The 19,666-nt window shown below is 42.2% G+C and overlaps 1 protein-coding gene across 1 annotated transcript in view; it reads right to left on the bottom strand.

The window, feature by feature from the left end:
* The window catches only part of LOC308088536 (neural-cadherin), a gene marked incomplete at both ends in the record, with an annotated part of 375,895 nt that overhangs the window by 94,887 nt on the left and 261,342 nt on the right, over positions 1-19,666 (bottom strand). The window contains one exon of the mRNA XM_080433011.1: positions 15,773-16,002. Coding sequence (XP_080289137.1) covers positions 15,773-16,002 — 230 coding nt within the window. The remainder of the gene's footprint in view (positions 1-15,772; positions 16,003-19,666) is intronic.

Genomic DNA, 19,666 nt, shown 5'->3' with positions numbered 1-19,666 from the left:
CTACTAACTAAAGTTTTCAAATAATTGTAGTGGAGTAAAAGTAAAATATTTGCCTCTGAGATGTAAAAGTAAAAAATATATACGATATACATATATATATATATATATATATATATATATATATATATATATATATATATATATATATATATATATATATATATATATATATATATAAATTTTTTTTTTTAAATGAAATAAAAGAGCTGAGTTCCTCAGGCAGAGCTCCTGATCTCCTCAGGCAGGTTGTTCCAGAGCTGAGGAGCCCTGACAGCCCTTTGTCTTCTGCATCTACTCAGGAACAACCAGCAGGTTCCTGCCTGAGGACCTCAGGTCTCCCACAAGCTCATAAGGAATTAATTAACTCTAAAATGAAATTAGGAGCCAGGCCATGAAGTGCCTTAACACATTCCATGCCAGACGTTAATCTCATAATGTACTCACCAGTGCCAACGTGTTATTGTTGTTTTTTTCACGTCGCCATAGACCTTGTTAAAATCCTTAAGATTGAGCTGTGCACTGTTTGTAAACATCGCAGAGATCTCCCTGCGTCTACCAGTGAAGACCACGTGTCAAACGGGGCATCCATGTTGTAGTTAGAACGGTTTACGTTAAACAGTGATGTGCGAGGAGAAAAAACTACAAGGAGAAAATGGAGTAAAAAAGTACCGGTTCGCGTAGATCTACGCGATTGGCACGTGGCGGCTTTAAATAGGTTCGCGTAGATCTACGCGATTGGCACTCAAGAGTAATTGGTTAAATGGTGATCAGCTAGGAGATGACTTGGTCTGTTTCCAAATTGGTAGTATTTTTGTTTTCCAAAGAATAAACACTTCTTGCCGTGTTGTGTGGTCTCAATTAAGTTTTGCCTTACCACTAGCCATTAGGTATCAATTAAACTCAGTTGGTGACTGTTTAAGTTGTTTTACCTAAATCTTTCCTTTTCTGGGACCAAAGTTTTTTTTCCGTAAAGAGGCATAAGAAATATGGTGGCCATAGCAGCATCCCATTTACTTGAAAACAAAACAGGTGAGTTTTGATTATCTTACCAATATTGAGATATCTTCCGTCTGAAACGACAGGTTCAATGTCCAGTAAGTTGACCTAGACTTATATTGATATCTAAATATATAAGACCATGGTCAGAGAGTGAGGAGAAATTAATAAAATATAGAATAAGAATTGTGGAGTTTGGAGTAAAATGTTTCTAATTCTGGAAGGCAACTCTCTTCATCTGTCCACCACACCTATATATTTGCACAAACCTGCAAAAGCAGGCCAGGGCTCAATGTGCTGGGGGGGGGGGGGGGCGGGTAAATCCATTCCTCTTACTTGCTCCCCCTCTGATCATTGCCAGTGGGTTTTATCCCTGCTTCTGGTCAGATTGAATTAAGCACATGCATTTCCTTTTGGGAAATATAGACTCTGATGTGTTTGATATTTAGTTTGATAATAAAATCTCAATCTCACCACATTAACTCATTCAGTGCCAGACTTATTTCTGTCTGTGTTTGCCCAGTGCCAGAGATTTTTCGATTTTTCTTAGATTTTCAAGTAATCACAGTATATTTATCTCCAGTATGACCGATCCCCTGATACTGATACTGATAATGTTATGGATTGGGATCACCAGGATTCAGATGTTAAAATGTTTAATGGAGTTATATGTGAGTTCCATGATTGCTGACAAGAAACAAGTATGTTTGGATAAGTCCATCGTACTTCCCATCGGTCTAAGCATATTGTCATTGTACACTGGTTGAAAACCACCAGACAAAAGCAAATGAACGGTCACTTATCCAAGTCAAGGGTTTCACAGGTGCTGGATGGAAATTGTATAGCTGTCCAAAACCTTCATTTTATCTGATTATTTAAGAGAGCATCCAAGGGAAAGTTGGACTATAGATTTGTGTTAAATTAGGCAAGTAACAAACAGTCATTTGTTATTTGAGATCAACATTGATTTAATCTAATATGAAACCAGCATTTTTTTACTTCACACAAATAAGTATGTCATGCCATACTTGTAGAGAGAGCCTGCCAGTAAGCATGCAACATGAATGATAGCTCATACTGTAGTACAGAAATAGGAAAACTCATGCATGGAAATACAAACCCAGACACATACACAGCTGTGTACAATGTACATAGTATATTCTATTAATCTATTGTTTTTATGCACCATTTCATGATTTTGGCAAACAACTGACTCAGAGTGAAAATTGTGAGGCTCAAGGTTGAGTAGTTTGAGTATTTTCATTTTGTTTTTAATTTTACATGTATTTCTATGTGTGCACAAACACCATGGCAACCTCTACCAGGGATATTTCAAAATAGCAAGCCACTGGCCCCCTTCATAATGGACAGACGGGCATACACACACTGCACTGCACTCCACTGTACCAAACCAAATTCCTAACATGTTTACATGTCATGGCAATAAAGTCTTCTGATTCTGACACACACACACACGCACAAACACACACACGCACAAACACACACACACACACACACACACACACACACACACACACACACACACACACACACAACACACACAACACACACAACACACATAAAACACACACACACACACACACACACACACACACACACACACACACACACACACACACACACACACACACACACACACACACACACACACACACACACACACACACACACACACACACACACACACACACACACACACACACACACACACACTAAATGTGCATTAAGCTTGAACATAAAAGAGGGTCACTTCATGCCAGACAATTTGAACTGATTTGGACCTCACTCAGATTGCATCTCAAATCCATTCCATGTATGACTCATACTAGAGACAGTAGTTTCTATCTTGAGTTATTGTCCTGGCCTTATCTTCATCATTATTGCTATTTGATGTTTCATATTGATTCAAATTAAACAGTGTCCTCTTCTTATTCCATGTTAAAACCCCCTATGGCAACATACTTGAGGTACATTTTTATGAAATCACCCAATGTGTTAAGCTAAAATGGTTTCAACAACATAGACAAAATGGCTCACTCCATTTGCTTTCCCTCGACTGAAACATTCTTCAAATAGTGTTCTTGGCACCATAAGAGCTCAGAACAACTGAGAAATGGAGGCTGGTAATGTGGATAGAGATTGATGTAATAGGGCTTATTGTCTGTTCTACAGACTGAAGTGTCTCTGCTCTACCATTCACTGGTATGTGCTATGTTTCTATTATGCCCCTTGAATGAAGATTCAAGGCTAACCATCAGGCTGTGTCTGTTTAGAGGTAATGTCGCTTACTTGCTCTGAGTAAGGGTGACTATGTTATGAGACTATGCAGGTGTGTGTGTGTGTGTGTGTGTGTGTGTGTGTGTGTGTGTGTGTGTGTGTGTGTGTGTGTGTGTGTGTGTGTGTGTGTGTGTGTGTGTGTGTGTGTGTGCGCGCGCGCGCGCGCGCGCGATTATGTATAACTTAAAATATTCCAGGAATCCAATGACGTTAACTGTCAATCAATAGTGTGAACTGTAAATACAATATAATGTCTTTCTTTCTTGACTTCTTTCTTTTCAGAATCCTTCACAATTACCAAATAGACAGCCATTTACAACAGGATTTACACATTTTGTGTGACTTCACGTGTTGTAGCTGCGATCATAACACATAAAAAATGGTTGGTTTGACACCTTAGCATGTTTACCCTGCATGCTGCCTCACTCTTCCTTTATCTCTAATCTGTTCATCTGCCACTTCAGTTTGAATCATTTCTTGCATAAATGTGTTATATGGCCACGCTCATGCTTCACGGACAACTTTGCCAGAGAAAATACAGCAGAAGGTACAGTATATCTGAACCTCAGTGTGCGTTCTATAGTGCCTATCTACATACAGTAGTACAATCTAGAGGAGTAAATTACAGGAGTTTATTGTGTGTACTATAGCTTGATAATAATAATAACTATGGAACAACTTCTGATATTGCCGTTCATGTTCAAGGTGTATTCACCAGTTGCTGGTGTCTACAGTATTGTTCAGGCCAGCTGAAACACTGTCAACCCATCAAATTATCTATCAAATGATTCCCGGGATGAAGACAGAGCAATGGCTCTGTCTGGGTCAATGACTAGTCTAAGGATGCATCCGAAAGGCTACATAGAATTTATGTCTGATAAGTGTTCTCACTAGAAAGTCGGCCATCTAATAATACAAGGGGCTTATCGTCCGACTTCCTTGCGTTTTTGCTCCAGCTATGTTCTGCCAGACCACCTCTCCAATTTCCACCACATTTCGCCCTAAAAATCTATCATGCCCTGCCCCTTTGGATAGTGTACTTGCCTTTGGATAGTGTACTTTCAATTGGTAAAAATGATTAACCACGTAAAATGACAGAAAAAAGCGGGGCCACAGTACAAGACATCCGGGCGGAGCCGCCCGTGTTGCCAGATTGTACGAGAGAAATAAGACTTTGTAAACAACAGAAAAAGGCAATAGTCAAAAGGAAAACACAGGCAAGCTCGAGAGCTTATTTCCGTTGTGGTCCTTTGAACACAGTTTGTTGTCCGTGTGTCTGCATCTATGTATTTGACTTGATCATCTGTACATGCGTAACAACAGAGCATGGGTTCAGCGCTCACTGTGCATCTATCGTCCTTCAAACACAGAAGAGGTACAGAGCTCGCTTAAAGGGAGCCCCATTCAAGATAAATCAGATTTACAACCTACACAAAAACACATCTCAAGACAGCCTCTTCAACCCCCTCCTTACGGGACCAAGCCTGGCTGAGAGACTGCTCTTTGTGCTTGCCTTTTACCGCTAGTTTTATCTCTGCTGCCTCTCTGCCACCCCCTGCTCTAAACTACAATACACCACATCCGCAGTGGGCAGAGTCTGCAGGCCAGGGGCAGCGCATCCTATATAGGAGAGAATGGCACCCCAGAGATGACAACGGACAAAAGATGTTTGTTCTTTTGCTCAGGAGATAGAAAAAACAGCAGGGGGAAGAAGAGAAAAGGAGAGGCAGAGATAATGGGGGAGAGGAGCTGAAGGCTGAACTCCTCAGGTGGGCTGCATGGCGAGCACGTTGGAGTGGCAGGCATTTAATGGAGCATGTGGGAGTCTGTTCAGAACAGGCAGTAGCCTAATATTATTGCCAGAGGACAATAGATGGACTCAACTAAAAGCAAGAAATAATTTAAAGCAAAGCTTCGGCTAAGATTGCTCATCCAAGACTTCACACTGAACTGAGTTGAAACAGATGCAGAGAGACAGGAAAGAGATTCTACATAATACTAAGATAACCTTTCTCTTAAGAGCTTGTCAAATGTCTAATTAAAAGGACATTCTCTGTCTGTCTGTCTCTCTCTCCCTCTCTCTCTGTACAGTCCCATCAGCATCAAGCCAGTTTAAATAAAACAGGAACTTGCATTGACTAATCTTATTACTACTATTAGTGTCTACATAGACATGGGAGACACCGCAAGCAGTGATTTAATATTTCAACAGATAGATACCACATAAACCCTGTATACTTGGTCCCCTCAATTTCCCCTCTAAACCAAATCTCTTAAAATAGCCAAGTTATAAGCTCACAATACGTTGTGATGCGATGTGAGCTTGTAGATCTGCTATTTTTGTCTAATGTTTGCCTTTTATGACATGCCCAGAGTTCATGCGGTTAAACAGGACTTTAGGTACAGTTAGTGCCTACTGAGCTTGGCACATTTCCTTTGGCCTGTCCCACAAGTCGCCCAAGTCACGCATGACTTCTGTGATTTTCCACAAAACTGTAGTGTTTAAATGTATGCAATGTAATGTAAGTCATTGTTCGCTAATTTAATTTTGACCATCTGCTGTACCAAGAAAAGTTGTGAATAATTTGTACCTGATGTTCATTGCTCAGTATTCAATTAACTGATTATTTAATTGTTAATACTATTACCTACTAATAGTTGAAACTGTGAATAATTTCCAAGATACGCCAAAGTGAGTTATATGCCAAGAATCACATTGTAAAACCAAATGTCTCATTTTGAAAAAAAGAGGTCTCAGCTCAAGAACTCAACCTCTCAACAGCTCTCTCATGAATACTTCTTGGGCATGCATAGTGAACTCTCTCGACCCCTCTCTGCTTTGAATGCGCAGATACAAAGTGCAGTGCCTTATGTCTTATTCCTCAGTTCTAAAAGCTCTTCAAGCAACATAGTGGGAATACATAGGCGGGAGTGCACCTGGCATCGGCACCAACAAAAGGGCTGCGGGTCGCACATTGTTCCTGCAGGCTGTGAACCTCCGCTACTCTGCTTTGTCCCCGTCTTTGAAGCCACATTACTATAATGACAAGAAGAACCCAGATTCTGCGCTCCATGCCAATAACGTAAAGTACAAATCCCATCATGTTCTCTTTCTCTAATATAAAGGTCTCAAGTGGAAAACCGCTGGATTGAAATGCATATAAAACACCCAGGGCTGAATTCCATTGTCAAGTCATGGTAGGGTGAGATACACACACAGAGAGAGAGAGAGCGAGAGCGAGAGAGAGAAAGAGTCTTAGAGGGATATGGTGAGCCACGGAAGGGGGGGGGGGGGTTTATCTCCTACTTCTGAGGCATTTGTGGGGAATTGAGAACATTAATAATAAGGTGCTGTCTCATCTCCCCCTCCTCTGTCCCTCCCTCTCTCACTCCCTCTGTCTTCTCTCTGTGCCAGTTCACCCTCTATCTCCCTGGCTCACGTTCATCCCTTTCCTTCGCCACGCTTCGCATCTAATTCTGATCAATGTCTTCTCTGAGCAGGCTGGTTTGAATCCAGATGAAAAGTTTGCTGCTCGCCCCACAAATCACACCTGAAGGCTCAGCTATATGCCATTTACACCTCTCTCTCTGCCTCTCTGTCTCTCTCTCTCTCAGGTTTTCTCTCAAACCAAACTTATTTTAAAACCTTCACTTCCTCTTTAACACGTTATCTTTTATCCAGTTTTCTCTTTCTTTCTCAAACACTATTCACAAGAAAGAGCAGAAGATCTGAGCGACAATAGGCCAAGGAAGAAGGAAATTGGAACAAGTGGAATGATTTGAAAGGAAAGATTCTCTCTCTCTGCGCCCGCGTGCACACGCACACGCGCACGCACGCACGCACGCACACACACACACACACACACACACACACACACACACACACACACACACACACACACACACACACACACACACACACACACACACACACACACACACACACACACACACACACACACACACCCCCCCCCCCCCCCCCCCAGGTCATTTGTCCCTTTGACAGAGGCTAGCCATCTCTTTCCATCTCCCTGATTAATCTAATACACATAAGGGGCTCCTCTCTCTCCTTTACTCCAATGCTGCTTCAGACTTAAAAATGAAATGTAAAGTTATAGGTCTCATAAGGCCAATGATACTTGACTTTCAATGAGATGTCCTCTTTTGACCCATATTATCCCAAACGCCTACAACTACCTTCCGACATCCAAGCCACTGTTTGAAATGTAATCATATATTTCCACATCAATTATGTTGTAAATGAACACTTGCTAACTAGTAATTAAGCTATTTTTTCTGTTATCAAGCTGTCTAACATCTGAAGCGTTTCTGTTCTAAATCAGGCCTGAACACTGTGTAGGCAATTATGTCGAGAAGAGCTGTTTATGAATCTTTTTAAACAGTACACATACTGTACCAATTTAATTGTCATTTCTTGGTCATGTCTATCTTGGTAGAGATTAATTTGCAACTCTTGCCTCTATTGTTGATCGTCTCTGGGCTAATGCAGGAACACCCATAATGTTATTTGAGACATTGTGAAATATCTGAGGCCAGATGTGTGAATGGGAGGCCACACAGAGTTAAAGTGACAAACAAAACAACACGAAAGTCCAAGTGTCAGCAGTGTATGGAGTGCACGGTTGAGCAAGAAATTACATATGAGCATAGGCATTGATTTACATTTACATTGATCATACATTCTACCGGGTGCCACAACCTCACCATAAACCTGCAATAACTAGCCTATATGCATTGTTGGAAAAAGCTGCCAAACGTACGCATTTCAGCACCATAGAGAATGAACAGCGAAAGACAGACAGACCGAGTCGACAGACCTAACCCACAAAATATTAACACATGATTGGACATCAAAGGTTTAACTAATGATACACACCATGAAATGCACAAAGTAATAATCAATAACACCAAAATTATTTGGTAAAAACGCTAAAATGAACATAAATCATTTGTCCTGCCAAGTTCACTTAACACATCCACCGCCAGAGGTTAATCTCATAATGTACTCACCAGTGCCAAGGTGTTTTTGTTGTTTTTTTGTTTTTTTCATGTCGCCATAGATCTTGTTAAAATCCTTAAGATTGAGCCGTGAACGGTCTGTTTACATCCGCGAGATCTCCCTGTATCTCCCAGTGAAGATCGCGTGTCAAACGGGGCATCCATGTTTGAGTTAGAGCGGATTACGTTAAACAGTGAAATGCGAGGAGAAAAAACTACAGGAAGAGAATTGAGTTTCAGTTTCGTCTGTAGAATGGGAGCGGGCGTGATCGTCGAAACCGGATCCCAAATAATTCTATTTCCTGTCATCAAACCGGAAACGGAAGTGGATCAAAAAAATTCCGAAAGTGCACCCGGACCGCGCATGCGCGAAAAGACCGCAGCCCGTAGGACTACGGGCTCGGCACTTAACCGTTGGATTTAACGGCCCGTAGAACTACGGGCCCGGCGGTAAATGTGTTAACAACACAATCACACCCCCACCACCATGACTGTGAAACAAGGGGCCTATGGACTAGCCAAACAAGTTAAATCATTACAAAGTACACAAAGCATACCAGTGCATGCACTTACTCAAGTAAAATACAGTCAATGAATTAACCATCAACAGATGCACTAAATGTAAAATAAATTATTTGTTTTTAATCGGCACCTACTCACCACTGATGTTATTTCTTTACGAAGAATGTGTTAAGGGCCGCCCACACCAAGCAAGATTTAAGTGAGTATCCACACTGATGTCCAGTTGGAACAATTCTTTAAACGATACATGTTTACTGTAGTTATAGTTGCTTGGTGTGGATAGCCCATGATGACTCCTGGAGCTAAGTGCACTTGATGAATCATCTGCGATTACGTTTAGGTTCCTATTTTGTGGCACATTCTTGTCATAGTTCAATACAGCAACATGAACATGACCTTTTTTCAGCCTCAGCTTGCAGACAGGGAACAGTTGGATGGAGCAGTGACCTGAGTTTCCAAAAGGTGGCCAGGGGAGGGCCCTAAAACCTTCCTGGAAGGGCGAATAACAGCGGTTTAAAGTAATTTTGTGCTGCATGTACATGTGACGGATGAATGGTTTCCTGCTCACTAATAACTCTGTGAAGTTCCTTTGTTGCAGTATGTACTATGTTAGCTCGTGGGTGTATGTGAACTACAACAACGATTGCACTAAATTCACGAGGGAGATAGAATGGGCGGCATATAATTAAATACTCAGACCCAGTGAGCACAGGGTGTTCATGATCTGTACGTCAGTGCTTCAAGCTTGGTTTATAAACGAGCAAACCCCATCCCCTCACCCCCCAACCCTCTACATACCGTAGAGTTGTGTTTCATACATTCAGGAAAAAAAAATAGAAATTGGTTCAATGGACGCAATTGCCACTCCACTCCAATAGCCATGTTTCAGTCAGTGCGATTATGCACGTAACGTATACTTTACGTTCACAATCAGATCTCAAGCCCGGAGCTCGCCAAGTTTATTGTAAACGGATCTCACATTGACAAGCAGTATGGAGGGTAAAGCCATTTTGGTGCCTCGTCTCCTAGTGCACTCCAGAACGCCTCCCTGCTTCCCCTGTGGCCTTTTCCTTCTCTCTCGCAGTGGTTTCATTCCAGGAGTGGGGGCTACTACAACAGGGGTATTGGTACAAAAACTTCAGGATATAATTGTACCCCAGACAGATTAGGTGAAAGAAAGATCTAAAACACATTAGAAAAGGTATGTTACTACGTAACAATGTTTCAGAGCGCAGACAGAAGCTGCTTTCAACTGCCATTGGCGCACCCGATGACTCCCGAGGATTTCTGTGTCTGACTAAAAGTGCAGGCTGATTCCTGGACAAATGCCAAAAATGACTGCAATTTTTTTTTCTTCAAAGTCCACCAGTGTAGTACACCATTTTAAATCCAACCTAGTTTGACTCTGAACAGCAACACACTGGATTATCCCTGTAGGCTTAGCCGTTCTATTCCAGAGGAAAAATAGAAAGGTTCTAAACTAGCATCACACTGCTGTACTCTTCTCTTCAAAACAACTTGTACAGCAATAAGTACCCTACATCAACTGTAAAGGCTTTTGCTCGTACAGACACCTGCTGTACAGTAAACACGGCTATTCGACTAATTAGACACATTGTTAAAGCATTTCAATGGGTCTAGTGTTTTATGATCACCGGCTTTCAATAATTTCATCACATTAATATTTCAGCATCTATAATAACAGCACAGAAAGTCACCTTTATCAGTCCATACACAGTTATACAGTAGCTACAACACATTACTGTTGATATTTCGGTCCATGTCCATGGGGCATTGATTCAATAAATATCAAAGCCAAATATTTGTGTTCAGGATGAAAGTGATGTACAAATGTATGAAAATTGTGTCCCCAAAACAGTTCTCAACCTAATGTAGAGCAATATATAAACAATATGTCGTCTAATAGTGGCATGGCTTCCATGTTGATGACGTCATATTGACAAACATCAAGTGATTCAACTGACTTCCAGTATACATGTATAATGTAAGAACATACTGTATCTAAAAAAATAGTTGTGGAATTACTTTCTTGGCCTACTGGCAGTGTGCACAAGAAATTGATGATCAGACCAGTGGTTTATACTGTATGATTAGACAGACAGACAGACAGACAGACAGACCATCATCTAGACAGCTCGTTTGTGAAGAGCAACGCTGTAAATACATATTACAATTTTGTAGATGTTGGCTATATTAAGCATCAGTTTCTGATCCTTTATATCATACATGGGCAACTGTCGGCCCGGAGGCCACATGCGGCCCCCACCTTAATGCGGCCCGCGGGTTAATATCAGATATTATTGATTTCAGCTGTTACATTTGCAAACATGCAAACATGACTCGCTTTAATTACATCAGTCTATATTAGTAGCTTAAAATGACTAGTATCAAAATTCTATTGTCCTTTTTCATGTCCAATATATTTGTATTTAAGTTCATAAAGTTAACATAAGTATAACTAAATGCATTGAAATCAAATAAAAATGTTACTTTTCAGGATTCCAATAAAAAAATAGCAACAAAAAAGAAATCAGGATTCCTATTGTAAAATACCAAAAATAGCAGATCTACAAGCTCAAAACGCATCGCACTGCGACGCGTTTTGAGCTTGTAGATCGGCTATTTTTGCTACTTTTGTGTGACGTTAGTTTTGTGTGAAAAAGTTAAAATACCGAGATAAGAGGTTTCTGCCTGACAGTATATGCTATGTGGCCCTCTGGAGTGAGTGTAGAAATATAGTGGCCCTCTCCATCATCAAAGTTGCCCACCCCTGCTTTATATATTTGACCCCATTGTGCTGCATCTTGTTATATGAACAGACATAATCCACAACTTGCGTCATTGAAGCAGAAATGTTAACCTGGACCTCATTCTTATGAGACTTTAGTGTATGCTGAGTGCTCAACAAGGAAGGCCACCTCGCATGGACGGCAATGCCACACAACATTGATGAAATGGTTGTTGTCGTTGAGGTATTTGCTCTCAAATAGGTCACTTCCCCTATTCATCCTGCAAGTAACGCATTTCACATCATCTATAAAATGGGTCATGGACACTGTTACGAACATTCAGGGCATACTCACCCATACTCGCCTATCCCCATAAATGGAGACAAAGTCTGACAGTATAGAATAGCTAGAAAAGGAGATTCCTAAAACATACCTAGCTCTGACATCAGAACACTCCTTCTAGAAACCCCATATACGGAGATAACCGGAACCATCCAGGACTGACATCATAGTCCCCGGTTTGGGCATGACAGAAATAGCCAGCTCCATATGTGGGAATGCCTGACACCACCTGACATCACCGCCGTGATGTCAGGAGCCACCCTCAGTGGTATAAAACAAGCCGTATGTCAGGGTTGAACTAATCTCATCATCGGCATTAGACCCAGTCTTAACCCTTCCAGAGTGAACAACATAGACCCAATCAGGAATAGCTCATCAGACAATCCAGTGTCCTCGGCGACGCTCGAAGATCATCTTAACTCTCTCCAGAGTAGCAGGAGATTAGCTGGCCTTACAACCCAGTTAATCACGGATGGCATATTCAGGACGACTAGCTGGCCTTACAACCCAGCTAGGCCTTCACAGTGGCTCTTGAGTCCGGTTCTAAACAATCAGCCGATTATAAGTGTTTCAGACACATTTTTTTATGGGTTCGCGACTTGTGAGTGAACTTTCTTTCCGCAGATTTTCAGAAATATACAGTATATATATATTTCTTGTTGCTGTTGTTTTTGACTGTGCTAACACAGTCCTACAAATTCCCCGCAAGAAAGAGGCGTTTCTTTGCGAAAAGAGGCGTTTCTTTGCGTTTTATTTAGCCGCCAAAAAGGCACGTGGCTTTGCGAAAAAAGGCCTTTTCTTCAGAATGTGGGCGGGTGACTTTTGAGATGATCGCTTCCCAAGTTCCCATGTTAGTGGAGGTGCGGGCAGAGAGTTCCCATGCTCTGGAGGGGCGGACACAGTGCCTTGCAGTTAGAGATTGCACCTTTCATTGAGCAGGATAACAACAGCAACGATGTCATGAGATGTCGGAAGATCGTCTGCAGGCCTTCAAAAACGTTGTATATCTCAGGTATGTGTGAATATCTCAGGTAGGTGTGCTTGTAAAGCTTTAGCATAAGACGTTAACAAGTGATGCAATGCTAGTGTGGTCTGGGAGACACAGCGCTACTCAGAGTGGACACAGGTGACTTTCACTGCCCTGTGCTTGTAGATCTAAACTTATATGGATATATGGTGGATGACTCGTTGGATCCGGGCTAGTGAGCCGTTTCCAACGGTGCCCAATTTGAGTCTTTCCGTTGTCCGGCGTGATTAACCGCCTCCCGTGGAGATGAACATCCTGTTTTCAGACTGTTACCACAGTTATAATTGACATTTTAATATGTCAAAGTTCTTGTTTTGTTTTTAATGTAGAAAATAGTATCTCACAGCTCCCTGACATGTCGCATCTTGATGCTAATTTCACTATTTTTGAAACATGGCTTGTTGGTGGTTAATGAATGTAGTTTTGTAAGTTTGAGTCCCTTTTGGATCTCGAGCAGAAGAACCCATGCACACATGTGCATCAATGCCTTTCAGAGCGCCAACATTGAGATATTCTGGATGAATACCTATAAAGGCTGTATATAAATTATTATTATGCCAATTATTTGTATCCATCTGTCTCCAAACTGCATTCAAAACTTATTCTGGTCTCTCCTGGTTGAACTATCTTTTGACCAAACATGTTTCAGTATAGAGTGCCAATAATAAGCAAAGAAGCTGCAAAGCTGGCACCGAAACCATTGCACTGGCATCAGGCATGGCTATGATGCCAGACAACATTCAATTAGGATAGTACATGACATGAATATACAATGTTTCCAGCATGAAAAAAAAACCCATTGTAACCAATGCAGCCAACGCACTAGAATAGACATAATATGTTAAAAGCAAGGTGCAATTTAATTCTTTGTTCAGAACTGTCCAGACTGCATGTATCTGCGTGTTAGCCAAATAAGAACAAGTGTAATAGTTAAACTAATAGGTGCAGATAACTAACGGTTTGACGTGTCTTCATAGTAAGCCTGTTGGGCTATTTAAAGTGTCTTTAGAGCCTTTGTCTCTTCTTAGTTCTGATGAAGACAAATTAAATACTTGCACCTACAGTATATATATTTTTTCTATCAGCCGTGTGCTATAAACCTCTTCCTCTTTAAAACACCTTAGCCACCGACCTTATCTACGCCTTATGTGTCTCATGATTTAAATATTTACTATGATGATTATGTCGTTCCCCCCCCCACCCTTAGTTTCGTCAAGTTTGCAAACATAATGACAGCCTCTTGTGTTTTCCCTGGAAGCAATGAATCAAAGACTGAGCAATGATGTCCAGCCAAACAAAACTAAGTCTAATAACGACATGGACTCTAGGTGTGCAGTTTGTGAATTAAGCCGCTATGTATTATACAAACATTAATACAGACACCATTTAAATAGTAATATAGTTGAGCAGGATTTCCTCTTGAAATAGCATACAATCATCCTAAGATTATTCTATTCAGCTCCTGCCCAGCGGTTGTTAGACAACCAATAGCAAGTCCAGTGCAGTCCCTCTGAGTTATGGGATATAAACAATAAATGGGGCCATCCCTCCCAGGTGTGGGAAGCAAAATTGCAATGCATCATCTGACATTCGATAGTATTTCCCAATACTATATTATTGTTTTTTATAGTTTTTTTTTAAATAAATGTGTAGTGCAAGAGAACTTTAAGCCCTAGAGTCCCTTGATAAATATTGATACAAGGAGCTGGATAGTGTGGATTGTTTTGCACAGTCCTTCCTTCCCCTCATTGATAAGCTAGCTGCTTGTGGGCATGTTTACTAATGTGTTGACGGTCTGTCTCCTTTGGCCAAATGGAAATAGAAATCTTTATAAATACTGTGCTGACAAAAGTGTACAGCAAAAATAATGTTGGCATAACAGAGATTGGCTGAGAAAAGTGAAAGCCCAATTATAATAATAGCCTAATCATTTGCACCATAATGCTGCAAACAAATCAACTTGAACTTGACGTCTGTCAGTTTCCACAGCATTATATGGTTTCTCTCTCTAAAGTGAATTGTTCACACCTCACAAATGAGAGTCAAGTCACATTGATCTGTAGACCAGGGCAGTTACGTGATAAATCTGATGCCCTTGTGCTTCTAGAAGACTTTTGCCTATGGTCACTGTTACAAATATTTTGTCATGGTTGTTTATACAGTTTCACTTATTCAACTGCCAAACTGTATTTACAGAGCACTAGAGGCTGTAAACTGTGGGGAAGGATGACGGTTGAGGCCAGCATGAAACATGTGCAATCCTAGCAATCGCTTTGTGTCGTCTGAGGACATGCTCAGACTATTACAGCAACGCTGCAGTACCTTGCACAAACCCTTGACCGTCTGGCACACATTTAAATTGACTGCATCTAACCCATTTAGACCGGGAAAGAAATCCGTGTCATTTTTAGATTTCTTTGGGCTATTAAAAAAATTGCAGATATACAAGCTCATAGCACGGCACAGATCTGCTATTTATTTTATGAAAAATCGTGAAAATTGATTGTATATATTTTTTTAAGCGCACATGTTGTAAAATATTTTGTTCCAGGGACCCCCCAGAAGCAAAGATTTGAGTTACGAATGTTCACTTTCAAAATATATATATATTTAAAGATTTGCACAGATTTTCACAAAAAAAAAAAAAAGCAGAACTACAAGCTCTTAGCACGGCACTCGGTGCCGTGCTAAGAGCTTGTATATCTGCTATTTTTGAATAGCCCAAAGAAATTTAAAAAAATGACAGAGATGCGTCCCCCGGATTGAATGGGCTAATAATGACAACCTGCCCTTGATACAGTCGTGACAAATTACGAACCTTTTGTTTATGAGCGGCCAGATAACCGTCCAGTTTCTCAGTCCGGAAGTAGGAAGGGCCATCGCTGACGGCGAAGCGGACGTCCAGCTCCCTGTCTCCCGTGTCCTTCAGGCTGAAGATGTTGATGTCTTCACGTGCAACGGAGAGCATCTCCGACAGGAAGTCCAACAGAAAATCATATCGGCTCTGTTGCTTCCCTCTCTGGTCAATGAATTCCTTTGCTGTGATGCCTGTAACACAAGCGCACGCACGCGCACGCACGCAAGCAGGCACACACACACACACACACGCACACGCACACGCACAGTGTTACAATCTAGAGGAGGCCAGAGAGGTTGTACTGTAGCATAGAAACAGTGTAAAGGATGAATGAAAGTCAATATGAAAGATTTACACTTGCTAATTGTGTTAATTTACTAAAACAAACCAACACAAAAGGGCAATAAAAAGGTGAGCAGTGACGTGGCTATGCACTAAATACGTGTCCACACTCGCACACACAGTTTTTCAAAGTGACCGTCAGCAGTTCTCAGACTGGATTTAACACATTAATTAGGATTTCATTTCATCATTTGATGTGCCGACATAACGTGCACTGCTACTACTGACTGACTGACATTAACTTGTTGATTTATCCAACGTAATGTATCAAATTAATATATACAAATAATATAATATTAACACTAGAACTTTTTTAATTATTAATGCCATGTCTTTTAAAATAAACAAAAGGCTCTTAACCTATGTTTATCCAAGTTTACTGTTCAACAAAATGCCCAAATGCCCATCCCTAATACCTATATCTAGTCTTTCACCCAAAACAAGAAGGGAGAAACTCACACAGTTAACACAATAAATACATAAAAGGGGAGGGGCATAACACCTAAACGGCTCAAATAAAACCAGCACATCAAGATAAAATGGAAAAGCGAGAGCAATCTGGCAGAGGACATTAAAGGGGTTGACGGAGTCAGTGGATTGGCTGGTGCCTGGAGCCGGGATGGGACTAGACTGATTGAATAAATGGATGTTGCACATGACTGATGAATGATGTGACACCTGCATGTGCCACTTGATTGATGGAGAGGAAGAATGGGCATCTCAAACCGGGCCCTAGTTCAGCAGGGAGTGAACTTCCCGGGTAGTTATCTGGACTACACCATAAAAAAGTGAGAATCTTTGCTCACCAACTGGTGATTTCATTTAGGAGCTCCTGCAATACTGCTCTCATTTTAACCCATTAAGACCGGGAACGCATCTGTGTCATTTTTAGATTTCTTTGGCTATTCAAAAATAGCAGATATACAAGCTCATAGCGTGGCACCGAGTGAGCTTGTAGATCTGCTATTTTTGAAAAATCATGAAAAAAAATTCAAATCTTTAAATATATATAATATATGTTTTAAAGCAAACATTTTTAACTCCGATCTGTGCTTCTGGGGGGGTCCCTGGAACAACATATTTTGAGATGGGGGTCCGCGGCCAAATACACATAATTTTGGGGGTCCTTGCCATGGAAAAGTTGGAGCACCACTGATATAGCGACATACTGTTAGGATTTAGAAAACATATATATTTATTTTTTGGCCGCAGAAACCCCCCATCTCAAAATGTTTTGTTCCAGGGACTCCCATGAAGCAAAGATTTGAGTTACAAATGTTCACTTTCAAAATATAAAGATTTGCACAAATTCTCACAATTTGCTGTGCTATGAGCTAGTATATCTGCTAAAGAGCCAAAAGAAAGCCAAAGAAATCTTAAAATGACACAGATATGCGTTCCTGGATCGAATAGGTTAAGACAGGCCTTCCCAGCGGGGAATGCAGCACAATCCGCCTTTATCATTCTCCGCCAGTCATTTGAGGGTACTGGACATCCATAAAGGCAACAGATAAGGGACAACTTTTGATATTTACATACCAGTCCATATCTAAACAATATCAGCCTAGCAACATAGCATATCCAGCTGGTACAGTATGTACATGAGGTTAGACGTAAGGTGCATGAACATAGTCAGCACTTGGTATGTACATGATATTTGACATTAACCCATTAAGACCGGGAACGCATCTGTGTAACCACTTTATCCATATTTATATGAAGCCTAACAAGCGGAGCGATGACCCCAAGGGATACCGGCCCATCTCACTGTTGTGCATCCCATTCAAGCTCCTGGAACGCCTCATTCTGGCTCGCATCACCCCAGTGATCGACCCCCAGCTACCCAAAGAACAAGCAGGGTTCCGAAGTGGCAGGTCAACAACAGACCAGGTAACCCTCTTGTGCCAAGACATAGAGGACAGCTTCCAGGCAGGAGAGAAGGCTGGTGCCGTCTTTCTGGACCTCACAGCTGCCTACGACACGGTCTGGCTACGTGGGCTACACATGAAGCTTCTGGAAACCATCCCAGATAAGCACATGGTGAGCTTTATAATGGAGACGCTGAGCAACCGCAGCTTCCGGCTACTGACCAGCAACGGCCAGAGCAGCAGGGTGAGAAAGCTCAAGAACGGTGTCCCACAGGGTTCGGTGCTGGCACCCACGCTTTTTAACATCTACATCCATGACCTACCCCCAACATCATCAAGGAAGTACGGTTATGCAGATGAACTGGCCATCCTAACCAGCAAACCATCCTGGCAGGCAGTGGAGGAGGGCCTCTCGGAGGACATGAGCATCCTGTCCTCGTACCTGAAGGACTGGCGCCTCAAGCTCAGTGTGGACAAGACCGTGTCTACAATGTTCCACCTCAACAACAGGGAAGCAACCCGCAAAATCAACGTCATGGTTGACAGCGCCCGGCTACAGTCCCAAGCCTCCCCTACGTACCTCGGCGTGAAGCTCGACAGAACACTGTCTTTCAAACAGCATCTGGACAGCGCCAAGGCAAAGACCACCGCCCGCACTGCACTTATACGCCGCTTAGCCGGTACCACATGGGGAGCCACACAGAAGACACTGCGCATCTCCACCGAGGCCCTGGTCTTCACGGCTGCCGAGTACTGCGCCCCAGTCTGGTGCCGCAGCTCCCACGTGAAGAAGCTGGACACTGCCCTCAACGACGCCTTACGGACTGTCTCTGGATGCCTACGAGCCACTCCAACTCACCAACTACCTGTCCTAGCTGGTATCGCCCCAGCAGAGGTCAGACGGGAAGAAGCCATGCTGGCCCTTGCTCGGAAGGCACAGTTGAGTGAATCCCACCTCCTCCACAAGACCATCACGGAGAGACCGCAGCGCAAGCGCCTCAAGTCCCGGCGTCCCTTTGCGATACAGGCCCAGGAATTGCTCAGTACAACACCAGCTGACATCAGCAAGGCATCCTGGGTCAAGGCAAGGTGGAGGGAACAGTGGAAAGCAGCAGAACCATCTAGGCTTCACAACTACATCGAGGATCCCACAGATGTCCCTGGCCAGCACCTGCCCCGTAAGCAGTGGACAACCCTCAACCGCCTGAGGACAGGTGTGGGACGCTTCGGTGAAGCAACGCAACGGTGGGGCCTCTCGGACAGTGCCCACTGTGAATGTGGAGACCCCCTACAGACTGTGGAACACATCACGACCAGCTGCCCGAAACACCGCCCACCACATGGCGACCTAGGCCTGATGAACCTGGATGAACGAAACGCTGGACTGGCTTGCTGCAACGGAGCTGAGGATCTGATGACATACGCAAGAAGAAGAAGATCCATATATTATACTTGCAATCTTATACTCTACTGGCTATTAAAAAATAGCAGGTATACAAGCTCATAGCGCGGCACCGAGTGCCGCACTATGAGCTTGTAGATCTGCTATTTTTTATCTACAAGCTTCAAAGATTTAGTTTGCAAATCTTTGAATATATATTTATTTTATAAGCGAACATTTGTAACTTAAACATACACAATATTT

This window comes from Gymnoscopelus braueri (assembly GCF_963280865.1).
Source record: "Gymnoscopelus braueri genome assembly, chromosome: 1".
Lineage (NCBI taxonomy): Eukaryota > Metazoa > Chordata > Actinopteri > Myctophiformes > Myctophidae > Gymnoscopelus > Gymnoscopelus braueri.
This window is presented reverse-complemented; position numbering and strand designations above follow the sequence as displayed.